This window comes from Camelina sativa, chromosome 10 (genome assembly GCF_030686135.1).
Source record: "Camelina sativa cultivar CO46 ecotype springtype chromosome 10, ASM3068613v1".
Classification (NCBI taxonomy): domain Eukaryota; kingdom Viridiplantae; phylum Streptophyta; class Magnoliopsida; order Brassicales; family Brassicaceae; genus Camelina; species Camelina sativa.
The window spans coordinates 21,393,861-21,408,182 of NC_141889.1; the positions used below are offsets into that span (position 1 = coordinate 21,393,861).

The window sequence follows — 14,322 nt, forward strand, 5'->3', positions numbered from 1 at the left end:
AATGTGTGTACTTATTAATGTGTAGAGACATATGTACACTTAATAAAGTGTGCAAATATTTGTACATTTAATAAGGTGTACAGACATCTGTACCTTTAATACTGTGTACGGATACAAATTTTGTAAAAATATTTAATATTATGAAATAAAATTATCAAACAAAATACAAATCAAATTATAAAAAAAAATTATATGTAAATTTTTTATATCTGAAATTTTTGTAGATAATCATATTACCATAATATTTAAATAAATAGATATGATAAAGTATGATGATAAAAGAAGAAAAAAATAAAATAAAAAAAAATGTATTTTTCCAATTATTTTTTTTCTCTATTTTTTTTTTATTTCTCTCTCTCACCCACACACACCATCTCATTTCTCTTTCTCTCTCGCAATTTTATCTCACAAACATTATATCTCACAAATGGAACCTGACTATTTCTCCAATTATGAATAGTACATGTACTAATTCTCAAATTATGTTTTAAAAATGTACAAAAACTCCAAATTTCCCATTTGGATATTGTTGGAATTAATTAAAATCAAACCGAATGTTTCACCTAAATTCCGGTTTATATTCAGTTTTGGATCAAATAAAATAACCGCACACAGTCACAAAGTCTTCTTCTTCAACCCTTAAACCCAAATTTTCTCGGAAGAAAACAAAAATATCAGAATCCGTTTTCCCGAGAAAGTGCAATGAGGGAATCTTCGAATCCAATGATAGGGAGAACTATTCTTTCGAGGGCTATCCTTGCGACTCCAAGCAACGAAGCCCTAGCGGCGCTCGTCGAACAACTCTATAACAAGCCTCAAGAATCCAACGAATACAAATCAGCTCGAGCTCTGTACGACTTCTGCGTCTCTGTTTTCCCAAACTGCTTAACCCTAAAGCTTCTCAAGATCTATAGGTTCTACCCCAATGATTTCATCAGACTCCGATCCATCGATCTTCTTGCTGAAACTGTGAAAGCTCATCGGTTCGAACTCTCTCTCGTCTCTCTCCATGAGATCAAACCTCTTCTGATTTCTTGCTTGACAATTCAAAACCCTAAAAGATCTGACGCAGAGATCGTAAGAGTCATCGTCTCATTGGTAGCTGATAAAGTTGGGGTGTGGGAAGAGATGAGTGATTGTATATTACACATACTTGCTCATCAAGATCCGATTTGGGCTTTTAACGTCTTCATCAAGTTACCATCATCACTCTACGGTGGATTCGTTCACCGTTTTTTACAGAGGTTTCTTGATGAAGTCTACAAGGTTTTGCTTCATCCTGTTGAAGATGGAGTTGAAGATTGGGTTTTGGCTTTGAAATCTGCTGTTAAAATGGGGATTCTGCTTATGCATTCTGAAATGAGATTTGATTTGACAAGAGATATACTTCACATTGTTCTGAAATCTGCTGATGAGGTTGTGTTGAATGGGATGGAAGAAGAGTTTCTTCTAAGAGGGCTTCAATCTCTGGAGAAGTTCTTGGCCAAAGACGCCAGCAAGTTTAAATGGAATAGTGATCAATGCAGGTTTGTGGAAGAGTTTGCTTTCAGGATCTCAGAGACTGGAACAGATACTAAGGAATTCGCCAAGGAGATATATCAGATGGTTACAAAAGTTGACAAGTTTGTGTACAATCCAGCTTTTAGACTCAGTCCATCTAGGGTTGAAGAAGACTCTGACTGTGAAGTAGTGTATAACCATTTGGAGGTTTTATCTGCAGTGGAAGTCATGAGACTGATCGCATCTGAGATTGATAACAGGTTGAGAGAGATAGCTTGCTCAAGACTCTACGAGTTGCTTTGTGATCACGCTTCCGGGACAGAGGAAATAAGCGTTTCAGATATCAGAGAGCTCCAGCCGTTTCTCATTTCTTGCCTTTCAGAAGTAGGAATTCCCGAGAGCACGTTCAAGATTCTCAGCCAAGTGGTGTTCCATGTTTTACATGAGTTGTCTACTTACCAAAACGACAACTGGTTCGGTATATGGGACTACATTGCTACAGAATGCAAAAGTTTGTTCAGGCAGACGGTTTATATCTTCCAGTGTTTAACAATGAGGATCGATGATAAAGAGTTTGTGATTCATGCTATTAATAGTCTTCTTCCAGAGATTCACAGTAACCTAAACCCACCAAGAGAGTTGTTGTTGGAAGATAACAATTGCTGGGTCTTGGCGTTTACAGGTGCCTTCTGTGCAGCGATTAACTTGATAGAGGTGTCAAGTCACGCTGAACACTTGAAGATTATTGCATATAAGATGATAGATTCTGTGAGAGAGGTTTTGGAAAGAGGAATGGAAGTTGAGCTTGTGAGGAGAGCTTTCATAGATATGGAAAGAATTGTGGAGAGACAGTTTGAATGTTACACTAGTAATGACTACAGATTCGTTAAGGGTTTGGTTTGGAGGCTCTATGCAATCAAAGGCATGAGCGAGGAGAGTAAAGCTGTGTTGTGGAGAATCAATGTGATTCTGGAGAAAGTGCAGGAGGAGGTGAAGGTGCTCCCAAAGAGTGAGCTTGATTGGTTGAACCAACCTGAGACTTTGGACAGTTGAGTTTTTTTCTTTTTCCTTTTTCTTGTCTAGTTTGTATATTGGAGAAAAAATTGTGAACCTAGCTAAATATCAGATCACTTCACTCAAAGCTTTACTCCTACTGTTTCTTACTGAGCAAGGCACTGTAGTTTATAGTCTCAAATCACTTCACACACCAAAAAGTCTTTGAAAACCACCCATTTATAATTGAAAGTTTATAATTTACAACCAAGGCTTGGTATAGGCGCATTGTTCCTCCATGGACTAGATGTAGATCTATGATGAAAATAATAATATCTCGCTTAACAAATCTAAAATATATATAAATACACAATTGTCTATAGTCTATAGCCGTAGTAATTGGGTGTAGATACTTACGAAATGCATGCAAATAGACAATAATTTCTCATGCATGTCCTACATGCTTTATTCACCAGTACATCAGCTCCATCATCTTGGTTCAGCAATTGAATATTGCTGGCAAACCGACACTAAACAGTAAACCCATCCAGTTTTCTTTCTTTTTTATATTAAAAATGTAACACGTATTTGTTTGTTGTGCGCTGTTAGGTGGGAGATGAATCCACTCGTTTCTATACGATACGTGGGAGATTACAGTTTTTATTTATGACGATATTAAAAACTCATTCTTTTAGTATTCTTCGCGTACACCACGTGGATGTAAATCAATTTGATCCAGTCCAAATCAGTAAAACATAGTAATCTGTAGACTATAAAAGGGTAGGCATGGATGGAATGAAGCATAACAAGTATATTACACAGAACGTGTTTTGTCAAACCAAACATAAAATATATTTTATTTTGTCCTCTTTGACGATCAACGATCGAGCTGATCCACCATGGTGATATCTTACATCCAGCCTCTGCTTCTTCTCCTTGCATCAGTACTCGTCTTCTTCTTACCTGCTTTGTATTCCGGCACGGTCGATTTCAAATACTGCAACGGTATAAAGTATCTATTTGTTAAATCTATCAAGTTTGTGGAGGCCTAGCTAGGACATTTTTTTAATAACTTTTTGTTACTCTTGTAAAAACTTTTTTTTTGTTATAGAAAAACTATCTCAATATTAAATCAAAATAAAATATTAATAGTTAAAACAAAACAAAAAGGCATTTTTGTATCTCAAAATTTTACATACTATTTTTACTTATTATATACAGTAAAACCTCTACAAATTAATAAAATCGGGACCACAAAATTTTATTAATTTATACAAGTTTTAATATATCAAAAATTAATAATTATTAATTTTTCTATAAAATAAGAAAATATTAATTTATGAAGAGATGTTTTTATTTTCATTTTTTTGAACAGTTTTTATTAAAAATAAAATACTTTTGTTATAAATCACACTTTTATAAAGTTTTCTTAATTTATAATTTTGGCTATCTTAATATAATGGATGTCAATAGTTTACTAGATTATCCAGATGAAAATGATAATTGTGTAGAAGTTTAGAGTTTAGAATAAATCGTTGTTACTATCCTTCATGATGAAGTCCAAGAAGATATTGTGGTATCTTTAGAACCAATTACATGTAACTAAGCAACTATCGCGTCTAGGACGCTCCACAATTTTTTGATGCAATTTGAGAAAATAACACGAAAAGTTTTTGATGCAATGAGAAAGATTATAGATAAGCTCAAACAAGAATGCAAATTCAAGAATAAATTCATTAATATTATTTAAATCATTATTAATTTATAATATTTATGGGATCATATTTTTACATAGGATTTCAAAAAAAGTATTATCTTATTATTTTATCGAATTGTGTCATTTTTACACTAGCCCAACTTGGGACCGGAAAAATTTATTAATTTATAGCGAGTATTAATTTAAAAAGTATTAATTTATAGAGGTTCAACTGTAGAACATTTGTTTGTTATTTTTTTTGTTTGAATCTAATGTTAAATTATAGTCAAAAGAATAATAAAACGTTTTTACAACTTGTGCAACTGTTTTTGGAAACAATAAGAGCTGAGAAAACTAGATAAACGTAGCAAACATCCTTAGTCTAAACTCTGGTTTGCAGCCACATTTGAAAACCTTCGTCATAGCGTCGATCACCCATTAGACCTATTGCAAGTAGCTGGTCTCTGACCTGCCTATCTACCCACGCGATTATGGTCTCCGCAGGCTTCAGAGCCTCACCATGCTTGCGACCATTCCGTTCCCTCCAAATCGTATAAGTCACCACCTGAAATAGGTAGCGAGTAAGAAAACCTTCCACCAGCTGGAGGTTCGGGTTGGATATGTAAGCAAGAAGTGAACCCCAGTCGGTAGAGAACCCTGTCTTGAACAACCCTTTGGCAAGAGCGGACCACACAGCAGAAACAAAAGGACAAGCGAAAAAAAGATGATCACGGGTTTCCAAGGTAAGCTGACAGAGCACCAGTAGATAACCGATCTAAAAACGCCAGCCATACACAAAACGAGTACTTAGGCGTGGCATGACCAAACCAAACGCCCCTATGCCATGACACAACACTCAACGTAGTAAGAGTGTGGTTCCAGGTATCACGAGTCGAAAATTTCGGTCTAAACACATCATTTTTCCCTCGCCATAGTACTCTATCATCCCACTCCTGACGTTGCTGCCATTGTAGAGATAATGTATCCTCTATCGCATTAAGATGGTCTACAGGTGCCTCCTGTGTCGACGACGAGCCCACACCTCGGCCACTAAACTCTGCCAGCTAATCCCCAGGTCCAATACACCACGCTCCCCCACAACATCATCAAGGGGACCCATACTTGACCAGTTATCAAACCAAAAAGATGTGCTCACACCATTTCCCACCTCCACTTTACAGAAAGTTTTAGCAAGGTCACGGTACTTTAGGAGCTTAACCCATATCTACGAGCCCAGGCTAGTAGTACCTTTTATAGACAAGAAAGAAGCTTGCTTCAACAAGTTCATATGAACCCATCATACCCACAGAGAGTCACCTTTGGATATTAACCGCCATATTAGTTTCAGACAATAGACCACATTTGCCTCATGTAGTGATCTTAAACCAAGACCACCCTCACACTTTGGTTTACAAACAACCTCCCACGCCAGTTTAGCCTTTCTCGTGCTCATCTCCATTCCCGACCAGAGAAACGCTGAGCACCGAGAATTTATCTCATCGATACACTCCCTAGGCAACCGATATGCACCCATCCAGAAACTACAAACACTCCAAAGAACAGAGGAGATCAAATTAAACAAGAATGCAAAGAGAGGGAACGAACAGTCCATGATCCAATCCGCTTTTTGATATGTTCTAATATAGGGGAGCAATCAGCAGTGGTAAGCCGTTTAGTAACTAGGGGGAGTCCCAAATAACGAACCGGCAGAGAGCATGTGACAAATGGTAGCGTAGCAGAGTCAGGACGATGAGTGATGTCCCCTGCCAAGTAGAGAGTAGATTTTTCCAAGCTTATACTTAGTCTAGAAAACTTTGCAAACTGAGTGAAAACCACAATAATGCCCTCGATAGATCTTGCCTTACCATCAGATAGGACCATGAGGTCATCAGCAAAGATAAGGTGGGTGAGACCCAGGGATCGACACCGAGGATGATACCCGAATGAGTGAGCACCTGCCGCCTTATCAAGCAGTTTAGACAGAACATCCATACAAATGACAAACAAATATGGAGATAGAGAGCAACCCTGGCGAAGCCCCCGGGAACTTCTGAAGAAACCTGCTAGCTCACCATTCACTTGAACAGAGAAAGAAGCGGTAGTGACACATAGCATTATCCAGTGGATGAACGTTGGAGGGAACTGCATTGCGGAGAGGATCATAGAGAGAAAATACCACTGAACTGAGTCAAAAGCCTTTGAAATGTCAATCTTTATAGCGCATCGCCCAGAAATGGTGTCCTTGTGGTAGTCCTTAACAAGTTCAGTAGCTAGCAACACATTCTCAATCAATAATCTATCCTTTACAAAAGCGGACTGATTGCTGGAAACAAACCTTGGGAGCACCATCTTAAGTCTGTTAGCAATGATCTTGGAAATAACTTTATAAATCACATTACAGCACGAGATTGGCCTAAAATCCTTCATTTCCTTTGCAGTAACTTTCTTAGGAATTAGAGCAAGAATGGTGGAGTTAGTACCTTTAGGCAAAAAACTCTTAGCAAAGAATGACTGCACAACTAGCACAAACTCTAGACCCAAAATCTCCCAAGTAGCTTTGTAGAACTCCGAAGTAAACCCATCAGGACCAGGTGATTTATCGTTTGACATGGAGAAGAGAACCTTTTTTATTTCCTCACCCAAAACTTCCCGGACTAATGCGTGTTGATCCACTACAGAACAACGGAACGACAGTAGAAGCTCCATCTCCTCCACTGTGGTGCCCTCAAACCCCACAGGAATGGTCTGCAGAAAGTCACGGAAATACCTTTCAGCCTCAAATTTGATTTCATCAGCAGTAACAACAACTCTCCCATCAGATCCCTGAATCTCTTTAATATAATTTGAAGCTGTTCGAATAGTAACCGCTCGATGAAACGCTTTGTTATTTCTATCTCCCACTTGCAACCAGTGCAACTTTTATTTCTGTTTAAGGTACTTTTCCTCCAAACTCGCCAAAAACTCCCAACGCTTGTAAGCGGTATTTTCCTCGACCATAGCCGTAGGGGACGTGTTAGTAAGATTTGCTTGTTGCTTATGGCATAACTCATCAAACGCTTCCTTAGTCTTCTTTACCAAGTTCCCCAGTCTACGCTTTGCCAAGGAGTGTAAAGCTGGCTTTAACCCCTTAAGTTTCTTAGTAAATAAAAAAAGAGAAGAAGTCGATAGGAACAAAGGCTGCGTCTCTTTCCAGTAGGTGTCTACTAATGGCCGAATATCTTCCATTTCAATCATCAGGTTAACGAATTTGAAAGGCTTCCTCCTGTGGAACTTATTAGCTACATCCCCCTTAATCATAATCTGACAGTTCAAATAGTCAGAACAACCTCCTGCAGCAAATACACTATACGCCTGCGGAAACAGCCTTGTCCATGCATTATTCACCATCACGCGATCCAACTTTTTAAGAATCAGGTCATTATCTCTCTTATTACACCTTGTAAAAAGGGGACCATGAAAAGCCATGTCAACTATAGAACAATGATTCACCACTGCTTGAAAATCCCTCATACCACCATATGTCATCGGATTAACATCAACCCTTGAATGCTCCACCATATCCAAAGTTTCATTAAAATCACCCATGATAAGCCAAGGCTTATTATGGAAAATAGGCGAGTTATGGTGTTCTCGCAACTCCTCCCATAGAACTTTGTGAGCCTTCACTGTATGTAAAGCGTAAACAAACGAACAGAGGAACTCCTCTGTTTGATCGTCAAGCTTCACAGAACAGGTGACCAACTGCTCACTCTTGTAAAAAGGATCCATTCGCATAGTGTCCTTCCACATGACCCAAATGCGCCCCGAAAATTGAACTCATAATTTGTCAAAATGGACCAACCAGGAAACATATGACTTCCCAACCTCTCAGCCTTCCGTTCCCAAACCCTAGTCTCCAATAAACAACCAAACTGAAACCTATGCCCCTCCAACCACTGTTTGATGATGGAATGTTTTGAAAATTTGTTTAGACCACGAACATTCCAACAGAACCCTGGCATTAAGGCTTGTGAGGGGGCTTCTTGTTCTAAGCAAGAATGGTTGAATCGTTATTTTTAGTCGTTTTGGAGCCCCGCAGTAAGTAGGTCCGCACCGGTACATCCGCTTGCATTCCACCCTTGACAACTGTCCCCAATTGATTAATGTCCTGTTGCGTCTCCACCAACGGCTGAGAAGCTAGCTTCCCACCATCAGGCTGAACCAGCTCCTCCTGAACTACATCTGATTCCCTATCAACCTCGTCAACATCCTCCAAAGCTGAGTAAGAATTTTTTAGCAGTGAGCCCGCTCCCACTTCTGCTATCTCCTTTCTCTTACCTGGACTTCCCCGACCAGATTTTGGAGTGATCCACGCGTCTAAATCCTTCTCCACATCCATCACCGTCGCCAAATCTTGGCCATGTTCTGTACGTTCATGATCCCCCAAATCCGAAGAAGCCACGACTAAAGTCTCGGACATAGGAGATTGAGTTTGGACAGCAGGAAGAGGGACGTTATGAGCCTGAACAGGGGAAGAAGCCAAAGGTTGCTGAGTTTGAACTACCGCAGAAGATAAACAAGAGAAGCCAAGATGACCCCACTTGTTACAACAAGAACACCTTGGTGGAAGCCATGGATAGTTGTACAGTACAACATATTCAAGCTCCCCCTTCTCTTCACCTGTAAAGACAAACTCCTGAGGCAACTCCTTCATTAAATTTGCCTCAACTAAAATTTGAGCTTCGTCAAAACTTACAAACGCCTATGTTTTATGATGCAGTCTAACAGGTACACCCACTGCACTTGCCAGGAACTCCAGCCCCTTCTCGGTGAACATGGTAGGTGGAATATTTTTAAGTGTAACCCAGAGAAGAACTGACCTCATAGCTGGCTAAGCGCCCTCCTCAAAGGGAGTCCATTTTGAGACTATCATAGGGAGATCTGCTATGTTCCACATGCCACGGTTCAGGACCCTGTTCCTCATACCCTCATCAACAAGAGCCACCGAAACTGCCTCATTACTCTCCTCTCACTTACTCCCCCCTCAAGAACCTCAACCTGCACCAGATCCACCAGAGACTGGCCAGATGGAGCCACCAGCGGCACAATTCTTGAGGAAAACGGAAGAAACCCTAGTCGCCTTTTTTTCACCCTTGCCACGTCAGCAGTTTTTTTCTTATATGCCTCCCCCCTAAAAACTGTTAGGGTAAACTTTTTATAGTGACTAGCCCCACCGCAAAGCGGCCCCATATCCAGGAAAAACCCCATCTCCGGCTTGGACCTACGGGTTAGTAGACACCACTTCCTCCTACTCGTATAGAGGAGTTTTTATTTGGAGAGGCTAAGTACCACCGTGGTGGCAGAGAGACTTGAACTCAAGACCTCTGACACTCATCTGTGAGAAGGAAGTACCACTGGGATACAATCACTTCTCAAAATTGTTAGGGTAAAATTTTTATAGTGACTAACCCCACCGCAAAGCGGTCCCATATCCAGAAAAAATCCCGCCTCCGGCTTGAATCTACGGGTTAGTATACACCACTTGCCCCTATTCGTATGGAGGAGTTTTTATTTGGAGAGACTAAGTACCACCGTGGTGGTAGAGAGACTTGAACTCAAGACCTCTCACACTCATCTGTAAGAAAGAAGTATCACTGGAATACAATCACTTCTAGTAAATTAGTACATTTGTTTGTTATTACATACTATAGTACTAATTTACTAACGAGTAAGGACCGTATTTTCATGACTTGAATCTTTGGGACTGATGTAGGTATTGGATACCCTTCTATTAACATCACTCGTGTGACGATAACTCCCGGCAGTTTCGCAGACGCTAGGATATTTGGTTTTACAGGTACGTAATATATATTATAATCTAAATCCCAAGTTTCAACTCTTTTTCATTTTTGTTGTTGTTGTAATTATAATTTATCAATGTATAGACTTTTGATATATAACATTTTGTGCATACAGAGAAAACCTTGGATGCAGGATTAATAACCGCTGCCGTTAAAGATGGCGATGCACATTTCGCTATAGGCTACTACGACCTCTGTGCATGTAGTGATTGTCCTATTCTAGCAAATACCAACTTCTCTTTATTTCTTTTTCAAATTATAGTTTACAGAGACGAATATGAACGGGTAAGCAATTCCTTACATTTAAGTATAGAAAAGTTTTGATATTAATTACTATATTACAAAAGCTGTACTGAAATCTCTTTTTTTGTTATATGTATAACCTGTCAAGGATGAAAAGATTTCTGTAACATGGACAAAATCTATGACGGACGCAACAGAATTAATGTGCGTCTACTTCGAACTCCCCGACTCTACTTCAGCTGTCTCTGCTTAATCAAATTGGCGTGTGAAAAATAGGTTTCCAAGTCTATTATCAATACTTGTACTCTGTCTTGCTACTTTTTTATCATATGTTGTCAAACAAATACAAACAAAACACTTTTAAAGATTTCTCTTTTTTTTTTTTTTTTTTTTTTTTTTTTGGATTTTTTGGTGGTTTGGTGTTAAACCGGATGTTGGGTTTTCCGTTTTGGATCCAATCCTGGTTTATGAAATTATCTCTACCATCAAGGGAATTAGGTGCTTCCATCAGCAAGATTAGAGAATTCAGGTAACATCAGCAAGATTAGAGAATTCAGGTAACTGAAAACGCAAGAGTTAAGTAATAGAAAGATATCAGAACACGAAGTAATATACTCGAATTTTTTTAAAGGACACTTACAAGTTTCACCTAAGAAGATCTTTCAATAAGCTCAAGATCATATACCTTGACTTATCAGTCTCTAATGTTCAAGGGTCTAGGCTATATATATTCACAGCACTAAAACCTTTTTTAAAAAAATGTCTGTAATTTTGTTAGCTCCTCTAATGTCTTTATGCAAGAACGCTTCCGCACCATCGCTATTTCGACATATACTCTCATAGTCTCATGGAAGCCTCTTCTATTGATCAGGAAACTTGACATTACTATATTAGTAGGTTCCGGCTTTGAGTTAATACTAGGATTTAACCCGTGGTGTATCAAGAGACAATTATTTAATTTTATTTATAATGATGTTTGATTTTAGCAGTATTTAATTTAGTTATAAATTACATATATTTTTAATTTTTAATATTTTTATATTTAAGAGGTGATACAATTATTCTTAAAGTATTATAATTTTATCAAAATAAAACACAAAAATTATGAATTATAACTGTTTGTATAATGTATAATTAATCAGAATAATATTTTTTATTTATTTAAAATAATACTATTATTGTTTTGTTTGATATATAATTATTTAATTTAACTGATTGTTTATTTTGCAGTGTATATATTTTAGTGATTGATTTTTCAATTTTTTTTTTATTTTGGGACACATATATAGAAAAGAAATTTGCTATTAATAAAGAATTTAAGTAGAATTAATTAGTTTATATAAAAAAATTAATTTTGTCAATTTACCATATTTTACTTATTGCTTTTAGTGCAATTTTGTAAGGATTAAAATTTGAAATAAGCAAATCAAAAGGGTAGAACCCAAAATGTACGGATTATAAAGTTAAAATGTATAAATGCTGCTGTTTGGTTTACAAGGATTTGGAATTAAAAAAAGGCTTATATTACTCGTCTTTTATCGATAAATTAGATGGCCAAGAGTAGATTAATTAGATTAGATTAGTAATTCATGTTTGTTTTATTAGTTTAATTGCACTCGGCTCAATCTTAATCGAGAGACAACAGAAAACCAAAGTTATATTTTTGATTTGGACTGATTTAAGTCCGGTTTATATTGAGTTTTGGTTAAATCAAAACCTCTTACAAATCTTCAACCCTCCTCAAAAACCAAAAAAATACATTTGGCCGCCATTAATTAAGATTGAAGAGTTACGTTCGGTTCAGTATAATCTGATATCTTTGCTATCTGATTTAGGTTAAGTCCGGTTTATCGGTTCAGTATGTTAGGTTATTTTGGAATCTGATTTTGCTTAAAGTCCGGTTTAAATTCAGTGATAATAAACCAATTTCTTTTCTCTCTTTCCAGAAGATTCTCAGACGAGAAATTTTCTCGGGAAAATTCGAATCGGGGAGAAAGTTCAGTAATGGAGGAAACTTTGAAATCTATGCAAATTAGGTTGAAAGGGAGAGAGATTCTTGTGAGTTCAAGCCACAATGAACTAGCGACTGTTGTGAATCGACTCTTTCTGCGTAAAGAATCCAAAAGATATCAAACAGCGCGAGCTCTGTACGATCACTGCGTCTCTGATTTCCCAGATTGCTTAACCTTAAAGCTTCTTCAGGTCTATCAGTCTTCTTCCGATGGCGTCACAAGATTCCGATCGATCTATCAACTCTCCGAAACCCTCACCGATTTGAGAAACCGCGACTTCAAACTCTCTCTCGACTCTCTCTACGAAATCAGAAGGGCTTTGATTCCGTGCTTGACGATGCAAGAAACCAAAGAATCTGACATGAAGATCCTCAGAAGAATCGTCTCTTGTGTAGCTTACAATGTCGTGGAGTTGCATAAAGAGGAATGGGACGAGCTCGGCGATTGTATCGTAACGCTGGCGAGTAGCGAACTTGTCAAGGCTTTTCATGTTTTCGTCGATTTGCCAACAGTCTACAAGAGTTTCATCGACAAGTTTAAGCACAAAATCTTTGAGGAAGCTTGTAAGGTCTTTCTTGATCCTTATAGAGTCGAACATTGGAGCTTGGCTTTGCAAACTCTTGTTAAAATGTGGATTCAGCTTGTGAAGACAGGTATGAGGGTCGAGTTAATGAATGTGTTAATGGAGATTCAGGTTTTCCCTTTTGTGAGTTCAGTAAAGAAGCTAATTGAGATGGAAAAGGAACTGTTTTTGGTAAAAGGGCTTGAAGATTTCGAGAGGTTCTTCTCACGAGACATGAGTCTGTATCATTACACTACGGATCAGTGCCGTTTTGTGTCGACTTTAATGAGCAAGATCGAAGGATTTGGGACTCATTTGACCAAGGAGGTTGTGATGAGGATCAAAATGCTGGTTACAGGACAGGAAAGTCCAGTCATGAAACCACATGATGATGATCTTAACAATCGTTTTGACTGTGGCTGGAATGATCATTTGAAGAATTTATCTTCGCTGGAAGTTTTGAGAATCTTTGCGTCAACTGAACTTGAAGATAGGTCCAGCGAGATTGCAATTAGACGGCTCAATGTCTTACTATCTGATCACACTTCAGAGAAGGTGCCAATAGACATTGCAGAGATGAGACAAATCCAACCATTGCTCATCTCTTGCTTAAAGGAAGAAGGAATCTCTGACAGTATGTTCAAAGTCCTAGGTGAGGTGGTGAACCATGTTACGTATGAGATGATGGTCTACAATGAGGATAAATGCTATGAGCTTCGCGATTATATTATATCGAGTGAAACAGGGTTTCAGAGAGCGATTTCTATCTTCCAATGCTTCACAATGGCGCTTGATGATGAAGATTTTGTTATTCCAGTAATGGAGAAACTAATCCCTGATATAATCACAGGGCTAGATCCACCAGGAGAATTGTTGGTAGATAACAGTTGTTGGGCCTTGGCGTTTCCCGGTGCCTTATGTGCAGCAATGCACATGATAGATGATTACGTTGACGCCGTTAAGGATGTTGCATTTAAGATGATAGATTCTGTGGGAAAACTTGTTGAAAGAGAAATGGAAGTTGGCTTTGTGAGGAGAGCTTTCAGAGATGCGGAAACCATTGTGAAGAAACAATTGGAATGGTACGGTACATGCGAATACAGATTCCTTAAGGGTTTGCTTTGGAGACTCTATGCAATCAAAGGCATGAAATGGGAAAGTAAGATTGTGTTGTGGAGAATTAACGTGATTGTCGAGAGAGAAGTGAAAGAATAGATCAAAGTGCTGCCAAAGAATGAGTTTGATTGGCTGAACCTAGGTGAAGATGATGGTGATAATGATGATGGTGATAATGATAATGGTGATGATGATGAGGATGAAGAATAAGATTGCATAGTTTTTGGTGTATACTGTATAGTTCTCATTGTAAAGAAAAAAAAAAGAGTTTCGGAAAATGTACATGTAGTTCTTAAAACACTTCATGATTTAGCTACAGAGAAGTATAAAGAGAGAGTCAAACAAAAGAAAGAAACTGAT

The 14,322-nt window shown here is 38.1% G+C and overlaps 2 protein-coding genes and 1 pseudogene across 4 annotated transcripts; all 3 read left to right on the forward strand.

Annotated features, from left to right (window-relative positions):
- Nucleotides 1-636: 636 nt before the first annotated feature.
- Nucleotides 637-2,562, forward strand: LOC104720516 (uncharacterized). The gene has a single exon (XM_010438409.2). The coding sequence runs from the start codon at nt 703-705 to the stop codon at nt 2,551-2,553; it is 1,851 nt and encodes a 616-aa protein (XP_010436711.2). The 5' UTR covers nt 637-702; the 3' UTR covers nt 2,554-2,562.
- A 750-nt stretch (nt 2,563-3,312) lies between these two features.
- Nucleotides 3,313-10,639, forward strand: LOC104719355 (MD-2-related lipid-recognition protein 3-like). 3 transcript variants are annotated; one of them, XR_015568150.1, is made up of 5 exons: nt 3,972-8,850; nt 8,949-9,805; nt 9,942-10,025; nt 10,145-10,314; nt 10,421-10,639. XR_015568150.1 is itself a non-coding variant. In XM_010437271.2 (4 exons), exons 1-4 carry the CDS (start codon nt 3,393-3,395, stop codon nt 10,523-10,525), a joined length of 465 nt encoding a protein of 154 aa, XP_010435573.1. In that variant the 5' UTR covers nt 3,313-3,392; the 3' UTR covers nt 10,526-10,639. The 3 variants fall into 3 exon arrangements, 1 of the variants encoding a protein (XP_010435573.1); XM_010437271.2 differs by lacking the exons at nt 3,972-8,850; nt 8,949-9,805 and adding an exon at nt 3,313-3,498; XR_015568149.1 differs by having other exon boundaries at nt 3,983-9,805.
- A 1,584-nt stretch (nt 10,640-12,223) lies between these two features.
- LOC104719356 (uncharacterized) lies at nt 12,224-14,317 on the forward strand (annotated as a pseudogene).
- The last annotated feature ends 5 nt before the right edge of the window (nt 14,318-14,322 follow it).

Coding starts and splice junctions, on each gene's coding strand:
- LOC104720516 (XM_010438409.2), top strand. CDS start 703: ATGAGGGAATCTTCGAATCCAATGATAGGGAGAACTATTCTTTCGAGG.
- LOC104719355 (XM_010437271.2), top strand. CDS start 3,393: ATGGTGATATCTTACATCCAGCCTCTGCTTCTTCTCCTTGCATCAGTA. Junction 3,499..9,941: donor CGATTTCAAATACTGCAACG/GTATAAAGTATC, acceptor GGACTGATGTAG/GTATTGGATACCCTTCTATT. Junction 10,026..10,144: donor TAGGATATTTGGTTTTACAG/GTACGTAATATA, acceptor TTGTGCATACAG/AGAAAACCTTGGATGCAGGA.